This window comes from Podarcis gaigeae (genome assembly GCF_964106915.1).
Source record: "Podarcis gaigeae genome assembly, chromosome: 2".
In the NCBI taxonomy this organism is placed as follows: domain Eukaryota; kingdom Metazoa; phylum Chordata; class Lepidosauria; order Squamata; family Lacertidae; genus Podarcis; species Podarcis gaigeae.
In genome coordinates, this window is record NC_139679.1 from 124208755 (window position 1) to 124229188 (window position 20434).

Here is a 20434-nt window from a genome sequence, read left to right on the forward strand (position 1 = left end):
GAGATTCACACCTTCAACGTCTAACAGCCAAGAGGAATAAAAATGTGCCCTTACCTAGAGAGGCCACCATCTCATAATTCTCCTCCATGACTTCCTTGTGCAGAGCTCTTTGGCCTGGATCCAGCAGAGCCCACTCCTCCTTCGTGAAGGACACAGCCACCTCCTCAAAGGTCAAGAGGGCCTGGAAGAAGAGGAGGAAGAATACAGAGCTTCTCTTAGATCCCCATCATCCCCACTCAACACAGAGGGAGGCTGGGTGGTCCCATCTGTGTCACTTCCCTCCTCCCTGCTCCCGTTGCTCTTTCCCTACCTGAGGAAGCTGCCTGGCTCCTCTTTCCACTCCACCTTTTAGAAGAGGCCGTTCAGAGGGGGTCTCGGAGGCCATTGCGTTGCCAGTGGAAAGGACGGAGGAGGCATAAACTGGGCCACTTCTGGGACTCTCTCAGCTGTTGCCACGATGCACTTCAATGCAGGGAGCAGCTCTTTTAGGAGAACAATGAAGAAGTAATTGAATTTATATACTGCCCTATACCCGGAGGTCCCAGGACGGTTCACAGAAAGATGGATTTAATTAGGGCGGGATACATTTACACAGATAGCATACCTGTCACAAATTACAAATATCAATACTCAAAAACAAATACTCATTACAAAGGCAGTGAACTGGAAGGATATAATCCTTTCTACAGGAACTTTATAATAATATAAGCTGCCTCAGAATTTAGGGGACATTCAGCTTTGGTTTGGAAAGTCCTAGGATCAAATCCCAAACTCTTAATGAAGCTTCACAGAAAGCATTATGGCCAGTACCTCTGCAGACCTCACTTTTCCTTTCCCCCAAACAGCCACCCAGGAAGAGTAGAGGGAAATATTTAGAGCACTCTATGCGCTAACATGGATTGCAGTTTAGGGGACAGAGATATGAAGTTCAGTGGCTTCTGGCCCCCTAGTCCTTCCTCTTAGGAACCTGTGTGTGTGTGTGTGTGGAAGGCAGGCAGCTCCTGGACAAAGCTCAGAGTCAGCCCCATAGCCCCAACAACTCTGTCCTCTGGCCCGCCTATCAAAGGAAAGTGGCCCCTGAAAGGCTGCTCAGGAGCGAATATGGCCCTCAGGCTGGATAATGGTCTCCACCCCTGTTCCAAATACGAAACAGGCTGTCATCCTGGCCCACCTTGCAGGGTTCTGGTGGGAGCATTGCCCAGGTGGTGGGCTTTAGAACACCTTTAGTGTTCTAAAGACCCTCCTGGCAGCCTGGATGGGGACGAGGCCAGGCAGGAGTGAGGCTGTCAGAACCGGCAGAGAAAGTCCCTCAGCACCTCTGTGCTGGGCCAATCCTGCAAGATAGGCCAGATCTCCCACCCCTGGGGGCTTTGATTCTCCTTCCCGACAAAGTCCCAAGAGGATATCTGGAGAAGCCGCTTTTTGGAAAGTAACAGCATTAAAAACTCATCCCTCCCCTCCTCTTTCCCCCAAGTCCAGCTGGGGAGGGGGCATTTATTTAATCCCTCCAGTCTTTGCCATGAACATATTTAAAGGGCTTCTGAGACCTTGATCAGTTTCAATTCCTGCCATCCATGGGCCCATTTCCCTTGCCAAGCAGGAGGGAAACTGACAAGGTGCTTTTTCATGCTTCAGGAAATGGAAAATGTGCCTCTTCCCTCCAGTTTTGGGGCACAAAAGCAGCACACCAACCACCCAAGTGCACCCCCAACATGGGAAACCCAACAGGGCTCTTTCCTTTGTGCCAAAGCAACCTCAGACGGCCAGACTAGGATTTCTGAAAGGGGAGCTGGGGGGGGGGCTCCCCCTTCCCAAGAAGCAAATCCTTGTTTCCTTTTGTTTCCTTCTCACATCAGCCCGTTCTTTTTAAGGAAGCTCCGGAGGCCGATTTCCCTTGACTCTGTCCATCTCTCACGCCCCACCCAATTCGAAATCTTCCCCAATCCAGAGGCGATTCTGTTCTCCAGCTGCTTCCACTTCCTCTCCCCTGCTTGCCCTCCCGATCTCCGCCCCACTGAGGCAGGGGCTTCAGCAGCAGATTTGGGGGGGTGGGGAGATCAGGGTCCTGGAAGAGCTCACCCCTCCCCTACGTTACAGACCGGCTCCCTGACGGAGGAGGCAGAGCCGGGGGGGGGGGGCAGGAGCGGGCAGCAGTGAGAAGGGAGATGGAGGGTATTAAGCAGAGAGGAGCATCACTAGGTGGAATGGGGCTGCCCCCCCCCCCTTTGAACGGAGGAGGACTGACTTCTGAGTCAACATGCACAGGGTGGGGCTGCGAATCCCTTTGTAATTAAGTTCCACTGGGGGGGCACCCTTTTGTGGTTCGTCTCAAGTGTCTTCACCCCCCTCCCCGCAACATGGGAGCCTGGCTTAATCTCTGCGCTTCAAAAAAGATCTTGCAATGCAAACCCGGGCCCTCCCCGATTCCCACAGAGAAAGGGCAAAGTCCCTCCCTGCTTTCTTTGCGCGCACCCCCCCCCCCCGCAATCTTCCCGCCTCCTTTCCCAGGTGCACTGTTTGTAGATTCCGGGAGAGGGAAAGCAAATCCTTCTCCCACCCCTCCATCCCCAAATAACCCCTCCGAATGAGGATAGAGACCCTCTCCCCTCCAAATTGCCCCTTTTGCAGCCGATTGCAGATTGCCTCTCCTGATTCCCAGAGGGAAAGGGGGGAGACCTTCCTTGCTTTCATACCCCCCCTCCTGCCCTGTTTGTAGATTCAGGAAGAGGGAAAGCAAATCCTTCTCCCACCCCACCCCCACCCCAAATAACCCCCCAATATGCGGCACCTCTTTCTCCTCTTCTCCAAGTCCGCTTCTCTTCCGGGAATGAGGATGGAGACCCCTCATCTCCAAATTGCCTCCCCCCCCATAAACCCCCCCTTCCTGCCTCTCTAGGAAGCGGAGCTCATTGACCCAGAGGGAGGGGGAGGGGCAGGAGATCCGCCCCCCCCCCCTGCAAAAAGAAATGCCCTTCCCTGCTGGCAAGCTCTATATCAGGGGTAGGAAAACTTTTTCAGCAGGGGTCTGGTCCACTGTCCCTCAGACCTTGTGGGGGGCCGGACTATATTTTTTTGGTGGGGGGATGAACGAATTCCTATGCCGCACATTCTACTCATGTAAAAACACGCTGATTCCTGGACCGTCCGCGGGCCGGATTGAGAAGGCGATTGGGCCGAATCCGGCCCCAGGGCCTTAGTTTGCCTAACCATGTTCTATATTCCCATTAATTTAGGGAGAAATTCATGGATTCCCGGCAGCGAACAGGACCCTTGACCGCAGGCCCAAAGCCAAACCCCCAAAGATGGGCAAAATGGGGCATTTCTCTCCAGTGATACGGAAGGGGGGGGCATGTCTTCTTCACCTTCTTCTTCGCTACAATATATCCATTTATTCCCAATTGTCAATGTCAAAAGGGACTAAAATCTATAATCCCTCAAGCAAGGTGTCAAGACCCTAATCCTGTCAAATCGCTCTGATCAGCCTTTCCTCCAGGCAATGTCAGGTGGCAGACTGGACCATTGTCTTCTCATCCCCAATACTCAGGAAGTGTTTATCTGCGCATATCTCCAGCTCTGCATATTCCCCCCTCCCTCCTCCTTATGTTAATCCGGTGTAACCCAACCTTTCCTTAATGTATTCATGATGTAACTGGGATGTGTTTTGCACTGTATTCTGGGACACGGAGGGAAGTTTCAAAAACTCATGTCATCCCTTTCTCACGGTTCAATCTCGCCTTGAACCTGTTGCGCAATAAACTTGGATCTTCTGCAGTTTGCTCCTGTCTCCGGCTGAGCTCATTTTCCTCCGCAGGGACCCACGGACTTAGTCCGATGAGCTGGGTGGCAGAGCAGCCTCGCACCCAGATTTTGCCGTAACACCAGGGAGGGTCACCCCCTAGCTTCCTGGATATTGCTCATGGTCATTCAATGAAAGCCCGGGGTGCATTTTGTTTTTGTTTTTTTTTTTGTTTTTCCTTTTCCTTTGTACCATTCCCTTTCAATAGATTTTTATTGAGATTTTAAAGGTTACAAAAAGAAAAAATACAAGAACAAAGAAAAAACACACAAAAAGATGCAGATAATTAAAAACAAAACAAAACAATCCTTTACATAACTTTCTTTCCTTTGCTTATTTCCTTGACTTCCTCACACCTCCCTTTTTTGTATTCTAATTCAATTAGATATTTCAGCAAATCCTTTCCATCTTTATTGTCACAAGAGACAAGGGCCCTGCAGGACTTGACATCTTTCTGCAGGGCCTGCAAGACAGAGCTGTTCTGCCTGGCCTTTGGTCAGGGCGCAGCCTGACTCCCTCCTTTGGCAATCTTTACAAGACTTTAGTTTATGGTTGCCATTAATTTTGATTTTAATTCATCTTTATAATGCTTTATAATGTTGTACTGTTTTAGTGTTGTTAGCCGCCCTGAGCCCAGCTTCGGCTGGGGAGGGCGGGATATAAATAAATTTTATTATTATTATTATTATTATTATTATTATTATTATTATTATTCTAATGATTTATCTTAATATACTATAATTTTACATTCTGTTCTTTCACCAATTAACAATCCATTTTTACTTAATCCTTTATATCATTTCTGCTAAAACCACATTACTTCATTCCAACATCCTTTTAACATTCCTTAATTTTACAATGATTCTGTAGATAAACTTTAAACTTCTTCCAATCTTCTTCCACCAACTCTTCTCCTTGGTCTCGGATTCTGCCAGTCATTTCCGCCAGTTCCATATAGTCCATCACCTTCATCTGCCATTTTTCCCGGGTGGGTAAATCTTGTGTCTTCCAGTACTTTGCAATAAGTATTTTTGCTGCTGTTGTGGCATACATAAAGAAAGTTCTATCCTTCTTTGACACCAATTGGCCGACTATGCCCAGGAGAAAGGCCTCTGGTTTCTTCAGGAAGGTATATTTAAATACCTTTTTCATTTCATTATAAATCATCTCCCAGAAAGTCTTAATCCTTGGGCATGTCCACCAAAGGTGAAAGAATGTACCTTCAATCTCTTTACACTTCCAACATTTATTATCGGGCAAATGATAAATTTTTGCAAGCTTGACTGGTGTCATGTACCACCTGTAGATCATTTTCATTATATTCTCTCTTAAGGCATTACATGCCGTAAACTTCATACCTGTGGTCTATAACTGTTCCCAGTCAGCCATCATAATGTTATGTCCAACATCTTGTGCCCTTTTAATCATAGCAGATTTCACCGTTTAATCCTGAGTATTCCATTTCAACAGCAAGTTATACATTCTTGACAAATTCTTAGTCTTAGGGTCTTAATTCTTAGTTTTAGGGTCTAACAGTTCTATTTCCAATTTTGATTTTTCCACCTGAAAGCCAATTTTCTTATCCAAATTATAAGCCTCCATTATTTGGTAATAATGAAGCCAATCTCGCACTTTGTTTTTTAGTTTTTCAAAACTCTGCGGTTTTAATCTCCTTCTTGTTCCAAAATTTCCCAATATTTCGGCCAATTGGCCTCCATATTGAGCTTTTTCTGAGCCTTTGCTTCCATTGGTGACAACCACCTTGGATTTTTGTCTTCAAGCAAATCCTTATATCTTATCCAGACATTAAACAGTGCTTTCCTGACAATATGGTTTTTAAACACTTTATGTGCTTTGACCTTATCATACCACAAGTATGCATGCCATCCAAAGACATTATTAAAACCTTCTAAGTCCAAAATGTCCGTGTTTTCAAGAAGCAGCCATTCTTTCAGCCAACAAAATGCAGCTGATTCATAATAAAGCTTAAGGTCTGGCAGGGCAAATCCACCTCTTTCTTTAGCATCAGCTAGTATCTTAAATTTTATTTGAGGCTTCTTGCCCTGCCAGACAAATCTAGAAATATCTCTCTGCCACTTCTTGAAACAATCCATTTTGTCCAAAATTTGCAGTGTTTGAAACAAAAACAACATCCTTGGCAATACATTCATCTTTATCACAGCAATTCGGCCTAGCAATGATAACGTCAAATTTGACCATATCTCTAAATCCTTTTTCACTTCCGTCCAACATTTTTCATAATTATCTTTAAATAAGTTCACATTCTTAGCAGTCATGTTAACCCCTAGGTATTTCACTTTCTTAACCAATGTTAATCCTGTCTCCTTCTGAAACCTCTCTCTATCACTGTTAAATTTTTCTCTAGAACCTTAGTTTTCAGCTTATTCAACTTAAATCCTGCAACCTGACCAAATTCTTGAATCAATTCCAATACTCTTTTAGTACTGGATTCTGGCTCCTGTAATGTGCATTTTGAGGGGTGGTTGCTGTGGTATGTGGAAGGACCAGAGGAGAGCCAACTTTGACACTTGAGAACACAACAAAGGCAGAACAAAACAAACTGCGCATCTCAATTACAGTGGTACCTCAGGTTACATACGCTTCAGGTTACATATGCTTCAGGTTACAGACTCCACTAACCCAGAAATAGTACCTTGGGTTAAGAACAGAAATTGCGCGGCGGCGGCAGCAGGAGGCCCCATTAGCTAAAGTAGTACCTCAGTTTAAGAACAGTTTCAGGTTAAGAACAGACCTCTAGAACGAATTAAGTTCTTAACCCGAGGTACCACTGTATTATGGGACCTTCCTGCCAAGTGCAAAGCATAGACCCTCACTGAGAGAACATTTCTCCTGTTAACGGAGGAATCTGAGGGCTCCCTTGGACAAAAAACAAAGACCCCAACCAGGACAATTTGAAGGAAAACAGCAGCCTGTAGGCTTGGCCTTTATTGGAAACTGTCGTTGAAGGGGTACAGTTAGGGTTACCCCAGAAAGCCCTAAAAAAACCTGTTTGTGAATCCCCCCCCCCCAGGCCTCGGCATACGCATTTTAAAAACTGCATTTCCCTCTAAGACAAAAAGCATGAGCTAAGCAGTCCTCTGTAACAAAAACGCTGTAACAAACCCATAGCTGAGAACAGTAAAAGCTTTCGCTTCCCAGATCCCAGATAACCTTGTCCTGGTACATTGATTTGCAACATACTTCCGGGAACAGAGCCAGAGAACGAAAAGCAACATTTCTATGTAAGAATCTGTGAAGGGGGAGAGGAAAAAAGGAGGTTGGAAAAAGGATAAAACCTGCTTGTAAAATGTTTTCGGTGCGGCCTGTCTTTTGTGAACTGAATCACACAGGTGCCTTCCGCCCCCCCCCCCCCCGGATGGCAGAATAAAACGCTCTTTCTCTGGATTAACCCCTTGGTGTTGTTTGACTCCTTTTGTCTCTGCTCGGGTGCAACAATTATTCCTACCCATGGATTAAAAAGGCTACATCGTGACAGGAGTCCCACCCACAACAAGATGAAGCAAGATGGAAGTCCAGAACAAAACAAGACCCCAACTTTTATTAGTTACTAATCCCCCAAACTACACCCCTAAAACGACATCACAACTACATCATTGATACATCACAAAAAGGGAGGAGTTGTGGTGGTAATCTGAGTGTCCTGTCACCTGGCTGGTTCCCCCTTTCCCCCTCCCTATGAGTACTTTCCAGGTGACAAAGGGGAGTTTGCAGTTTCCTGCCCCCAGAGGGAAGAGCTGCTCATTGTCCTTTGTTCCAGGCCGTGCTGAATCCACTCCTATATGCAAGTTCTTTGTGACCTTGATGGTCTTCTGTCTAGGATCGTCAGGGTTGGCATAGCAACTGGGCAGGGCTCCTGTGTACATCTTGGTATGCTCAAGGGATTATGGCTGCTCTGTATCAAACCTTCCCCTTTTTGTAGTCCTTCCTTCATGGAGTAAAATAAAAGTGGAACGGTGCAGATCCTATTTATGGTTGATTTTCTATGAATTTATAACAAGTGTAGCGTATGTAGTATATGAGTGTATGTGTGTTGAGTTTGTACAAACTGAATGATGGGGGGGGGGTTTTCCTGCGACACTCCCACAGTTCCAGAATACCATAAGTAGTTTAGTAAAAGAATGCAAGATGTACTACTACAGGACTGCTCTCCCATATGTGCAGGGCCTTATCTGACTCAGGTCTTCCTTTCTCTCCCTTAACAAGGTGGTACTTCCTGTGAGTTACACACCCCTTTGACAACCCTTTTCCTGAGGTACTCCAAGCAACAGACCCAAGGCTTCTCCACACCCCTTAACTGGTTTGGGACACTTCTCTTTTTCTAGAAGAATCTCTCCCCTCCTGACTGGAATGAGACCTAAGTAGACTGTCTCTTTCCAGCTTCTACTTCTCCTGATTCAGCCTCCCAGTTAATTCCTGGCCTATTGCTCTCACAGGACACCACACACTGTCCTTCACCCTAAGCTCAGAGACTTCTTTCTCTAGACTGTGTTATATATTCCTCAGATGTTTCTACCCAAAACCAACACTCTCTCTCCTTTCATTACCTATCCCCAACCTATCTCCCAACCTGAAACCTGTCTCTCCAAAACCTCTCCTTTTCAACTCCCTCTCCTGGAACCCCGGCCAATCAGAAGCAGTCATTTGTTAGCCATTTGCTGGCAGGGAAAAAGAAAACACTTGGTGAGCCCACCTGCCCAGCAAAACAAACTTTCCGTCACACTCCACTTTCCACAACTCTCCATTCCCAACTCTCTCTGCCAGAGACCAAATATCAACGGACTCTCAGCACATGTTCACTCACAAGGAGCACTCCAGAATCACATTCTGCACATCCCTAAGAGTACATTATAGCTTTCATCATACTTACTATTATGAGACATTTTATTTGCTTTAATACATGTATGTATAACTTTCCATACAAACACCAGAACATCAAATATACTCCATGCATTTACAATTTATTGTTCCCTATATGAGTTTGTCGATATGAGGTACAAAGTGAACTCTGTGGGGAAAACGTGGCATACTCCATAAAACTAAATGGGTACTCTCACGTGACCGTCAGCAGGCGTTATTTAAGAACTCCATTGTAATTGAAACTCGTTTCACACGCCTTTCATTTAAGCAATTGCTTCTCTGTGAGATTTTTGATGTTTTCTGAGAGATCCACTCTGACTGAAACCCTTCCCACACTCCTTACATTTATATGATTTCTCCCCTGTGTGAGTTCGTTGGTGTCTACTAAGGTGTGAACTCTGAATGAAGCTCTTTCCACACTCCATACATCTAAATGGTTTCTCCCCTGTGTGAATTCGATGATGTATTGTAAGTTTTATACAATCACTGAAACCCTTCCCACAATCCTTACAATTAAATGGTTTCTCCCCGGTGTGACTTTGATGGTGCACATTGAGTTGCCAACTACACATGAAGCACTTCCCACACTCCATACATTTATATGGTTTCTCACCTGTGTGAGTTCGTTGATGTCTACTAAGGTGTGAACACTGAATGAAGCTCTTTCCACACTCCATACATCTAAATGGTTTCTCCCCTGTGTGAATTCGTTGATGTCTAGCAAGAGATCCATTCTCAGTGAAGCTCATTCCGCAATCCAGACATTTAAATAGTTTTTCCCCTTTGTGAATTCCTTGATGTCTAGTAAAGTTTCCATTTGTACTGAAGCTCTTTCCGCACTCCAGACATTTAAAAGGTTTCTCCCCTTTGTGAATACGCTGGTGTACAGTAAGGTATGGACCATGACTGAAGCTCTTCCCACAATCCATACATCTAAATGGTTTCTCCCCAGTGTGAATTCGTTGATGTAAGGTAAGGTTTCTCTTTTCACTGAAGCTCTTCCCACATTCCATACATTTATATGGTTTCTCCCCTGTGTGAATACGTTGATGTATATTAAGGTATGAACACTGACTGAAGCTCTTCCCACACTCCATACATTTAAATGGTTTCTCCCCAGTGTGAATTCGTTGATGTCTAGTAAATTTTCCACCGTCACTGAAGCTCTTCCCACACTCCATACATTTATATGGTTTCTCCCCTGTGTGAGTTCGTTGATGTCTAGTAAGGCTTGCACTCTGACTGAAGCTCTTTCCACACTCCAAACATCTAAATGGTTTCTCCCCTGTGTGAGTTCGTTGATGTCTAGTAAGTTTTCTACCTTCACTGAAACCCTTCCCACAATCCTTGCATCTAAATGGTTTCTCCCCAGTGTGAATTCGTTGATGTACAGTAAGTATTTCCCTATCCCTAAAGCTCTTTCCACACTCCATACATTTAAAATGTTTCTCCTGTGTGTGAGTTCGTAGATGTACAGTAAGGTGTGAACACTGCCTGAAGCTCTTTCCACACTTTATACATTTATATGGTTTTTCCCCTGTGTGAGTTAGCTGATGAGTTCTAAGGCTGCTACTATAAGCGAAACTTTTCCCACATTCCATACATTTAAATGGTTTATCCCCTGTGTGAATTCGTTGATGTCTAGTAAAGTTTCCATTTTTACTGAAGCTCTTTCCACTCTCCATACATTTTAAGGGTTTCTCCTCTGTGTTATTTTGTAGATGGGTGCTAAGGTGTTCACTCAAACTGAAGTTCTTCACAGATGGCCCCTCAAAATTCTTATTTCCTTCTTCATCACCTGGTTTAAAGTGGGGGATAAGGAAATATTGTTAGGTATTCAAGGAAGAGAATCAGAGAACTTAACACACAGCAAGACCAATCAGCACCTTCTCTTAACTTAACACCTCCAGCATCGCTCTCTCTTCTATGTACTAGTTTTTGGAAAGAAAAGGAAATCTGAAATTAATTTCAAGAACCCTTAGTATCCAGTTCAACTTGCATGTAACACAGAGCATCAAGAGAACCTTCTGTGCTGAGGCGAGGCATCTATGGCCCTCCAGATTTGGTTGGACTCTAAGTACCATCAACCCAAGCAAAGATGGCCAATGACCAGGGATGATGGGAGTTGTAGTGCAGCAACCTCTGGAGGGACACACCTTCCCCCTCCTGTGAAAATGCTACGCCTCTGTATTCAGTTTTCTTCTTCCTCCCTGATTTGTAATATCTCACTGATACATTCCAACACATCGCCTAAACCTGCACCAGGATGCTGGAAAAGATGGGCCCTTGTTCTGATCCAAAAGGGCTCTTTTTATATTCCTACACACTGAAAGGAGACATAGAAATTACAGTCTCACGCAAATTGGAAGTATGTACCTCTCAATTGGTCCAGGACAACATCTCTGTCTTTTTCTGTTCCAAGCAAGGAGGTGAGCTCAGACCTGAGTATTAGAGTCTCTGCTATGTGGAATAAGAAAATCAGAAGAGCTCTTTATGTCATATGTGACTGTAAAAACATTCAAAAATATTAATCTTGTGAACAAAGACAGCAAAGTATCTGGTGGCCCATTAAAAGTTGATAGACGACACTGACCAGCAAACCTCATGCTACCATTATTACCCTGTGAGCCTCTTTGTAGATTGTACATAGGTTTTGGGGGGGAATTCATACCACAATATCAGTTTAGGAACAGTTGTCTACTGACAAAAGTACAGAGTTGCTATAAACTACAATCTTCAACATCAACTTCATTGGGCTGGTCATGTTGTTCGGATGCCTGATTATTGCCTTCAAAAGAAACCACTCTATTCCCAATTTAAGAATGGAAAGAAAAATAACAGAGGACAACAAAAGAGGTTTCAAGACGCTCTCAAGGGAAATTTTTAAAAATGCAGTATAATCTCATAAAATTGGGAAACACTGGCCTGCGAGCGCTCCAATTGGAGAATAAAGGTAAAGGTAAAGGGACCCATGACCATTAGATCCAGTTGTGGCCGACTCTGGGGCTGTGGCGCTCATCTCGCTTTATTGGCTGAGGGAGCCAGTGTACAGCTTCCGGGTCATGTGACCAGCATGACTATAAGCCACTTCTGGCGAACCAGAGCAGCACACGGAAACGCTGTTTACCTTCCCGCCGGAGCGGTACCTATTTATCTACTTGCACTTTGACGTCCTTTCGAACTGCTAGGTTGGCAGGAGCAGGGACCGAGCAACGGGAGCTCACCCCGTTGAGGAGATTCGAACCGCCGACCGTCTGATCAGCAAGTCCTAGGCTCTGTGGTTTAACCCACAGCGCCACCCGCCCTTTACCAAAGGCGTAAAGGACTTTGAAGAAACACAAACTCAGGCCAAAAGGGAGAAACAAGCTAAGAGGAAAGCATGTTTGGCAAACTCTCACAGTGATTAATTCCTGACCGGAAACCTATGTCCCCACTGCGGAACGATGTGCGGATCCAGAATTGGACTCACTTATGGACACACCATTAGGATCATGTTCATGGAAGACAATCTTACTCGGCTATGAGTGGTCACCAAAGAAGAAGACATGACATGAACAAATGGCTCAAACAGGAGATTCACACCTTCAACGCCAGGAGGAATAAAAATCTGCCCTTACCTACAGAGGCCACCATCTCATAATTCTCCTCCATGACTTCCTTGTGCAGAGCTCTTTGGCCTGGATCCAGCAGAGCCCACTCCTCCTCCGTGAAAAACACAGCCACCTCCTCAAAGGTCAAGAGGGCCTGGAAGAAGAGGAGGAGGAAAACAGAGCTTCTCTTAGATCCCCGTCATCCCCACTCAACACAGAGGGAGGCTGGGTTGTCCCATCTGTGCCTCTTCCCTCCTCCCGTTGCTCTTTCCCTACCTGAGGAAGCTGCCTGGCTCCTCTTTCCACTCCACCTCTGAGAAGAGGCCGTTCAGAGGGTGTCTCGGAGGCCATTGCGTTGGCAGTGGAAAATACGGAGGAGGACGAGGCGTAAACTGGGCCACTTCTGGGACGCTCTCAGCTGTTGTCAAGATGCACTTCAAAGCAGGGAGCAGCTCTTTAAGGAGAACAATGCAGAAATTATTATTATTATTATTGATTTAATCTATATACCGCCCTATTCCAGGAGTTCTATGGGCGGTTCACAGAAATGCAGGTTTTTTTAGGGAGACATTTATAATAATAATAATAATAATAATAATAATAATAATAATAATAATTTATTTGTACCCCACCCATCAGGCTGGGTTTCCCCAGCCACTCTGGGCAGCTTCCACAGAGACCAAAAATACACTAAAATGTCACACATTAAAAACTTCCCTGAACAGGCCTGCCTTAAGATGTCTTCTGAATGTCAGGTAGTTGTTTATCACTTTGACATCTGATGGGAGGGCGTTACATAGGGCAGGCGCCACTACCGAGAAGGCCCTCTGCCTGGTTCCCTGTAGCTTTACTTCTCGCAGGGAGGGAACTGCCAGAAGGCCCTTTGTGCTGGACCTCAGCATCCGGGCAGAACGATGGGGGTGGAGACGCTCCTTCAGGTATACAGGACCAAGGCCGTTTAGGGCTTTCAAGGTAAACACCAACACTTTGAATTGTGCTCGGAAATGTACTGGGAGCCAATCTAGGTCTTTCAAGATCGGTGTTATGTGGTCTCGGCGGCCACCCCCAGTCACCAGTCTAGCTGCCGCATTCTGGATTAGTTGTAGTTTCCAGGTCACCTTCAAAGGTATCCCCATGTAGAGCGCATTGCAGTAGTCCAAGTGGGAGATTACTAGAGCATGCACCACTCTGGAGAGACAGTCCGCGAGCAGGTAGGGTCTCAGCCTGCGTACCAGGCGGAGATGGTAGACAGCTGCCCTGGATACAGAATTGACCTGCACCTCCATGGACAGCTGTGAGTCCAAAATGACTCCCAGGCTGCGCTCCTGGTCCTTCAGAGGCACAGTTACCTCATTCAGGACCAGGGAGTCCTCCACACCATCCCACCCCCTGTCCCCCCAAAACAGTACTTCTGTCTTGTCAGGATTCAACCTCAATCCATTAGCCGCCATCCATCCTCCAACCGCCTCCAGGCACTCACACAGGACCTTCACCGCCTTCACTGGTTCTGATTTAAAAGAGAGGTAGAGCTGGGTATCATCTGCATATTGATGGACACCCAGTCCAAACCCCCTGATCTCTCCCAGCAGCTTCATATAGATGTTAAAAAGCATGGGGGAGAGGACGGAACCCTGAGGCACCTCACAAGTGAGGGCCCAGGGGTCTGAACACTTACCCCCCACCACCACTTTCTGAACACGGCCCTGAACAGTGCCCTCAGCTCCCAGTCCCTCTAGACGGTCCAGAAGGATGTTATGGTCGATTGCATCAAAGGCCGCTGAGAGATCTAGCAGAACTAGGAAACATCTCTCACCTTTGTCCCTAGCTCGCCGGAAATCAGCAACTAGCGCGACCAAGGCAATTTTAGTCCCATGATGAGGCCTGAATCCTGATTGGAAGGGATCCAAATGGTCCGCATCCGCCAGGCATACCTGGAGTTGTTCAGCAACCACTCGCTCAATCACCGTGCCCAAGAATGGAAGATTTGAGACTGGGCGATAGTTAGCCATCGTGGCCGCATCTAAAGATGGTTTTTTAAGAAGTGGTTTGATAACCGCCTCTTTCAGCGGGTCTGGGAAGGCTCCCTCATGGAGGGAAGCATTCACCACCCCACGAAGCCCATCGCCCAGTCCTTCCCGGCTAGCTTTTATTAGCCAGGATGGGCAAGGATTAAGGAGACAGGTGGTTGGTTTCACGCGTCCAAGCAGCCTGTCCACATCCTCGGACGTAACGGATTGGAATTGATTCCATGCAACTTGACCAGACAGGGCTCTAGCACTCTCCCGCCCCAGCCCTGCTCCCATGGTGGTGTCTAGCTCCTTCCGAATATGAGTGATTTTATCTGCAAAAAAACTTTGCAAAATCGTTGCAGGAGATCTTGGGGTCTTGACAAGGCCCCGGTGGTAAAGGTGGTTCCGTTAAATTGCGGGCCACCTGAAAGAGTCTCCTGCTACTATTTTCTGCAGATGTAATAGAGGCGGTGAAGAAAGTCTTCTTTGCCATCGCTATTGCCACTTTGTAGGCTCGATGTTGAGCTCTAACCTGTGTCCGGTCACATTTGGAATGTGTTTTCTGACACCAACGCTCTAGCCGTCTCAGCGATTGTTTCATTGCCCTCAGCTCCGAAGAAAACCACGGGGCTGTCTGGGCTCCATGCAATTGGATAGGGCGCTTCAGAGCCAGACAGTCGATAGCCCTGGTTAACTCCGCATTCCAGCGGGCCACCAGGGAATCAGCTGAAAGGCCATCAACATGGGATAAAGCATCCCCTACCACTCTCTGTAAACCATTTGGACCCATTAAGTGGCAGGGGCGGACTATCCAAATTGGTCCCACCTCCCTGCAGAGGGGAAGGGTCGCGGAGAAGTCCAGTTGCACCAGGAGGTGATCCAACCATGGCACTTCTTTTGTTTCACTTTTACTTAGTGTCAGATTACCCATGTCACTAGAGGTGAACACCAGGTCTAAGGCATGTCCGTGACTATGAGTTGGGCCAAACTTATTCAGGGACAGTCCCATGGAGGCCATGCTTTCCACGAAGTCCCGAGCGGCCCCTTGTAAGGTCATGTCGGCATGGATGTTAAAATCCCCTAGGACAACCAAACTAGGTGTCTCCAGGAGAACATCCGCCACAACCTGAAGCAGCTTGGACAGGGAATCCTTGGTGCAGTGGGGAGGTTGGTACACCAAAAGGAATCCTGTACTGCCCCTATTGCCCAACTTCCAGAACATGCACTCAGAGAACTGGGTCTTCCCAGTAGGATGCCAGGTGCAAGCTAATGACTTCCTAAAAATCACTGCAACCCCCCCTCCCCACCCACATGACCTGGGTTGCTGTGCATAAGAGAAACCTGGTGGGCAAGCAGCGGCAAGGACAGGCCCATCTGCTTCATCTAACCAGGTCTCTGCCACACGTGCCAGGTCAAATCCTCCATCCACAATCAAGTCGTGGATGGCAGTGCTTTTATTCATCATTGACCTGGCATTACACAGCAACACCTTCAGGTCATGTGGGTTTCCCCTGTTGATTCCAGTATCCATCCGGTCAAGGCCAGAGCCGGTGGCAGGGATAGTCTTCAAACAACGACTAAACCTGCCCCCTCTGTAATGACATGGTCTGGTCTTAGCGTAACTCCTCCTCCTGCCCATGATCACAGAGATTGGATGTTCCAGTGCTCCCCCCCCCCCCCCGTGGAACTTGTCCCAGCCATTGTGTTGGCTGGGGCCCCACTCCCAGTCAGCCCTGATCCCACCCCTTAAAAATAAAAAACTAACTATACACAACCAATAAAACAACAAAAACAGAACAATTATACTAAAATTAATCCCCAACCAACTATCCATCCCACCCACCCGCAACAAAGGAAAAAAAGAAAAAAGGGAAAAAAAATTAAAATGCCACCGACTCCTTGAGGACATTTTAAAACACAGATAGCATACCTTTTACAAATTATAAATATTGTAGCCTTATTAGACTTCACCGACTGGTGGGGTCTGCGTTGCTCCCGGGAGGAAGGAAATCAAATGACACCAAGGTTGATTCAGAGAAAGAGTTTATTCTGCTCTCCAGGTAGCAGAAGGCACTTGCGTGGTCAGTCCACAGGAAGTCCAAAGAAATGAGACATTTCATGCAGTAAATATATCCTCCAGGCACCCTTCCCCCCTCCCCAGGAATCCAGCCACGTCAGCTTATACATCACAGATGTTCCTGCTCCAGTACTCTTGACCATAAAAGGGTGTCCCTATTCCTGTTCCTATTCTCTTATCTCGGAGCAAGAGGTCACCAACTCCTGGCGCTATTCCCGGACTAAGTCTGTGCGTCAGAGTGTGGCAAGGATGTAAGATAAGATAGACCCTGGAACAGCCAGGTCTGCCACAGGCTGATAAAGGAGAGCTCTTTGAGCACTTCTTTATACAGCTGGGTTTTTGGCTGAAGAGTTAGAACATTTTAGAAATGCTCCCTTGGAGGAGAAAAAAATGGGGATTTTGGGTCAGTTTCAAACTGACTGCACATAAACCCATTGATTCAATATCAATACTCATAAACTAATGCTCATAAATTCTAATTACAAAGGCAGGGAACTGGAAGGATGTAATTCTTTCTACAGGAACTTTATAATAGTAAGTTGCCTCAGTCTTTAGGGGTTTGTAAAGTTCTAGGATCAAATCCCAAACTCTTAATGAAGCTTTGCAGAAAGCACTACAGTCCCAAGAGGATATCTGGAGAAGCCTCTTTTTGGGAAGAAGGAGAATCAAAAACTCATCCCCCTCCCCTCCTCCTTTCCCCAAGTCCAGCTGGGGAGGGGGGGTTTTTCTTTAATTCCTCCAGTCTCTGCCATAAACATATTTAAAGGGCTCCTGAGACCTGGATCACTTTCAAATCCTGCCATCCATGGGCCCATTTCCCTTGCCAAGCAGGAGGAAAACTGACAGTGTGCTTTTTCATGCTTCAGGAAATGGAAAATGTGCATCGTCCCTCCAGTTTTGGGGCACAAAAGCAGCACAGCAACCCCTCCTCAACTGCACCCCCCAACATGGGAAACCCAACAAGGCTCTTTCCTTTGTGCCAAAGCAACCTCAGCCGGCCAGACTAGTATTTCTGAAAGGAGAGTTGGGGGTCTGCCCCCTTCCTTCTCCCATCAGCCTCTTTCTTACTCAGGAAGCTCCGGAGGCCGATTTCCCCTTGACACTGTACATCTTTCACCCCCACCCAATTCGAAATCTCCCCCCTCTCTCCCAATCCGGAGACGACTCTGTTCTCCAGCTGCTTCCCCTGCACCAAGGTAGACTCCCTCCCACCCTCCATATCTCCCCCCCTCCCCATACACGGATGCTAACTTGAATAAAATAGTGGGGGCAGCTCTTCCAAACATCTTATGGGGGCGGGGGAGAAGACCCCTCGGCCCCCTATGAGTTGGCTCCTACCCTTTCATGATCCCGACTGAGGCAGGGGGCGGTAGATTAGGATTCTGGGGTTCATCCTGCAATGCAAACCTTGTTTCGGGGAGAGGCACACCCCCCGTAGCCTCTTGCAGAGGGAAAAGGGGAGCCCTTCCTTGCTTTCATCCCCCCCCGTGCCCTGTTTGTAGGTTCATGGGGAGGGAAAGCAAATTCTTCTCCCTCCCTGCACCCCAAATCACCCCCCCTCCCGAAATGTTGCACCTTTTCCCTCCTCCTTTGCAGGCCTCCTTCTCTTCCGGGGATGTGCATGGAGACCCCACCCCCTCCAACATTGCCTCTACCCTCCCCCGCCCCCTCCATCACTTCCTGCCTCTATAGGAAGAGTTCATTGACGGAGGGGGACGGGGGAGGGGCAGGAGATTGGCCCCCCTCCCTGCAAGCAGAGACCTAGAAATATAGTGGGAAGGGGACCCCCCCCCATGGAGCCCAGTGTCCCCCAGCCTTTTCCCGACCATGGCCCCCTCCCGACCTTATTTCCTTCCTGTGCTCCCCGCCCCCTGTCCTGCCAGTAGAAAGGTAGCTATTTAAATATTTTGCTACATAGTGCATGTTTCCTTTATAGTTTTTATTAAGAAATCCACTGCGTTACCAGAAATTGGAGAGCCCCCCTCCCCACTATGAGGCAAAGAGTCTCTGCCGGCCAGATCAGAGAGGGAACTGCTGCTGCTGCTATTAATAATTCACAGTGGCCTCCTCCCCACAGCTGAGAGGCGAAAGGGGGGTGGGAGGTGGGGGGGGCTCTGGGTGCAATGATAAAGAGGGGAGGGGTGTAAAGTTGCACAATATTCAACCACCAGAAGGAAGGGGAGGAAAGGAAAGGATGTGGTTGGGAGGGGGGGATGAGATGAAGACATGAAAAGTCTCCCCTCCCCACACCTTACCTCTGGGGATCTGCAGTGTTGGGCAGGTGGATCCAAGGAATCCAGCTGCAGAGGGGGGGGTGTCTCCACCTCCTCTAAACATTTGCATTTCAAGATCCTCTTTGAAGCAAGGAAATCAACCCAGCCTCACATTGGGTGGGAGAAAGCAGGGCGAAGATATTTTGGTACAGGAGAGTGACCAGAAAAGGTCTCTTTCCTGTTAATTGTTTAATGTACACTGAAATTGGGGGGGGGGGTGACCCTCAATAATGTGCCTGCATGTTGTTACGGTAAAAGCATGACTGGAAATTTCCTTTGGAGCAGAAAAGAGCCTAAGTGGGGCTGTATTTCGGCTGGCTTGGTCACATGAGAAGGGATACTATTACAGTGGTACCTCGGGTTACATACGCTTCAGGTTACAGACTCCGCTAACCCAGAAATAGTACCTCGGGTTAAGATCTTTGCTTCAGTTAAAAGTTTCTGGGAAATGATATATAATGAGATGAAAAAAATATTAAGATATACTTTTGTGAAAAAACCAGAAGCTTTTCTTTTAGGTATTGTAGGAAAGGACATAAGAAGAAAGGACTATAAGCTTTTCCATTATGCTGTAATGGCAGCCAGAATCCTGCTGGCCCAGAAGTGGAAACAAGAGGAGATACCGACGATAGAAGAATAGAGATTAAAATTGATAGACTATGCGGAACTGGACAAATTAACTGGGAAAATCAGATTTACTAAAGACCAAAAGTTCATCGAGGACTGGGGAAAACTGGTGGATTATCTGAAAAACATTTGTGGTATAAATACAACGTTAGTGGGATTTCAAGAAGCACTGTAAAAATACAAATAAGTATTGTTTATTTAAAAAAAACAACGGGAGTAAGGAGGAATAATGGCAATATGAAAAAAGGGAATGTGTATCAAAGGTATAAATATGGATGATTGTCAGAGGCGCTGAAGGAAGTTCAAAACAGGTATAATATGTTGTATTCGGTTTAAAATGTATAACTGGATGAAAATCAATAAATTTATTTATAGAAGATCTTTGCTTCAGGATGAGAACAGAAATTGTTCTCCGGCAGCACAGCAGCAGCAGGAGGCCCCATTAGCTAAAGTGGTGCTTCAGGTTAAGAACAGTTTCAGGTTAAGAACAGACCTCCGGAACAAAGTAAGTACTTAACCCGAGGTACCACTGTACAGGCTGTTGTTGTAAAAGGTTTGGGTTGGCTTTGCAGCCAACCCCCCTAGGAAGGTCTGCTATGGGTCAGCAGGAAAGCAAAACAAGGCAGGCTTGTCTTCATTGCATCAGTTGCAAGCAGAGTCCGTCTGCTCCTTGCAAGGAGGACAGGAGCCCTTTTAAAACTTCAGACGTGGTAACTGAGAGACCACCCAAAATCATTACAAATATGGGTTGTCCCCAAAACCAGAGCATGCACAAAGTTCATGTTTGTCAGTGAGGACAAACCTGACCTCAGTGGACCAAAGATCTGACAGCACTAGAAAGCGTCTTCCTGTGTACTGGGGCCGCTGTTGTGTGCCTTTCAGGAAAAGGTTGGACTTGGGAAGCCCATCAAAACGGCTTAATCACAAGTCAAGGTGCTGCAGTGGCTCCTGTGTTGCACCTGGGAGACCTGTGTTCAGATCCCGTCACTGGAGACCTTGGGCCAGTCCCTGCATCTCAGCCCAGCCCACCTCACAGGATGTTTGCTGAGAGGAAGAAAAAGGAGGTGGAGAACCATACAGAATTCCTCACACCCCATCTGTGTCTAAACAAAGACATCTCCCAAAAATATACTTTTGGCACAATCTGGTCTCCCTTGAATGAA

At 46.8% G+C, this 20434-nt stretch overlaps 2 protein-coding genes across 4 annotated transcripts in view; both read right to left on the bottom strand.

The window, feature by feature from the left end:
* LOC310837645 (uncharacterized protein) overlaps nucleotides 1–3017 on the bottom strand; it is a 148015-nt gene extending 144998 nt beyond the window's left edge. The window contains exons 1-3 of the mRNA XM_083724563.1: nucleotides 2789–3017; nucleotides 311–482; nucleotides 55–181 (exon numbers count right to left, since the gene is read on the bottom strand). Coding sequence (XP_083580689.1) covers nucleotides 55–181; nucleotides 311–385 — 202 coding nt within the window. The 5' untranslated portion in view covers nucleotides 386–482; nucleotides 2789–3017. The remainder of the gene's footprint in view (nucleotides 1–54; nucleotides 182–310; nucleotides 483–2788) is intronic.
* A 5684-nt stretch (nucleotides 3018–8701) lies between these two features.
* Nucleotides 8702–16530, bottom strand: LOC310837505 (uncharacterized protein). 3 transcript variants are annotated; one of them, XM_083724192.1, is made up of 5 exons: nucleotides 16225–16530; nucleotides 12562–12739; nucleotides 12313–12439; nucleotides 11072–11155; nucleotides 8702–10493 (listed from the first exon to the last, which is right to left on the bottom strand). In XM_083724192.1, exons 2-5 carry the CDS (start codon nucleotides 12634–12636, stop codon nucleotides 8959–8961), a joined length of 1821 nt encoding a protein of 606 aa, XP_083580318.1. In that variant the 5' UTR covers nucleotides 12637–12739; nucleotides 16225–16530; the 3' UTR covers nucleotides 8702–8958. The 3 variants fall into 3 exon arrangements, with proteins under 3 accessions (XP_083580318.1, XP_083580319.1, XP_083580320.1); XM_083724193.1 differs by having other exon boundaries at nucleotides 11072–11152; nucleotides 16225–16420; XM_083724194.1 differs by lacking the exon at nucleotides 11072–11155 and having other exon boundaries at nucleotides 16225–16420.
* Between the last annotated feature and the right edge of the window lie 3904 nt (nucleotides 16531–20434).

Excerpts from the sequence above, each read along its gene's own strand:
- LOC310837505 (XM_083724192.1), bottom strand. The coding sequence starts at position 12,636 with ATGGCCTCCGAGACACCCTCTGAACGGCCTCTTCTCAGAGGTGGAGTG. Across the intron at positions 11,156-12,312 it reads TGAGATGGTGGCCTCTGTAG|CAGAGACTCTAATACTCAGG; the intron begins GTAAGGGCAGAT and ends TATTCCACATAG. Across the intron at positions 10,494-11,071 it reads TGTCCTGGACCAATTGAGAG|GTGATGAAGAAGGAAATAAG; the intron begins GTACATACTTCC and ends ACTTTAAACCAG.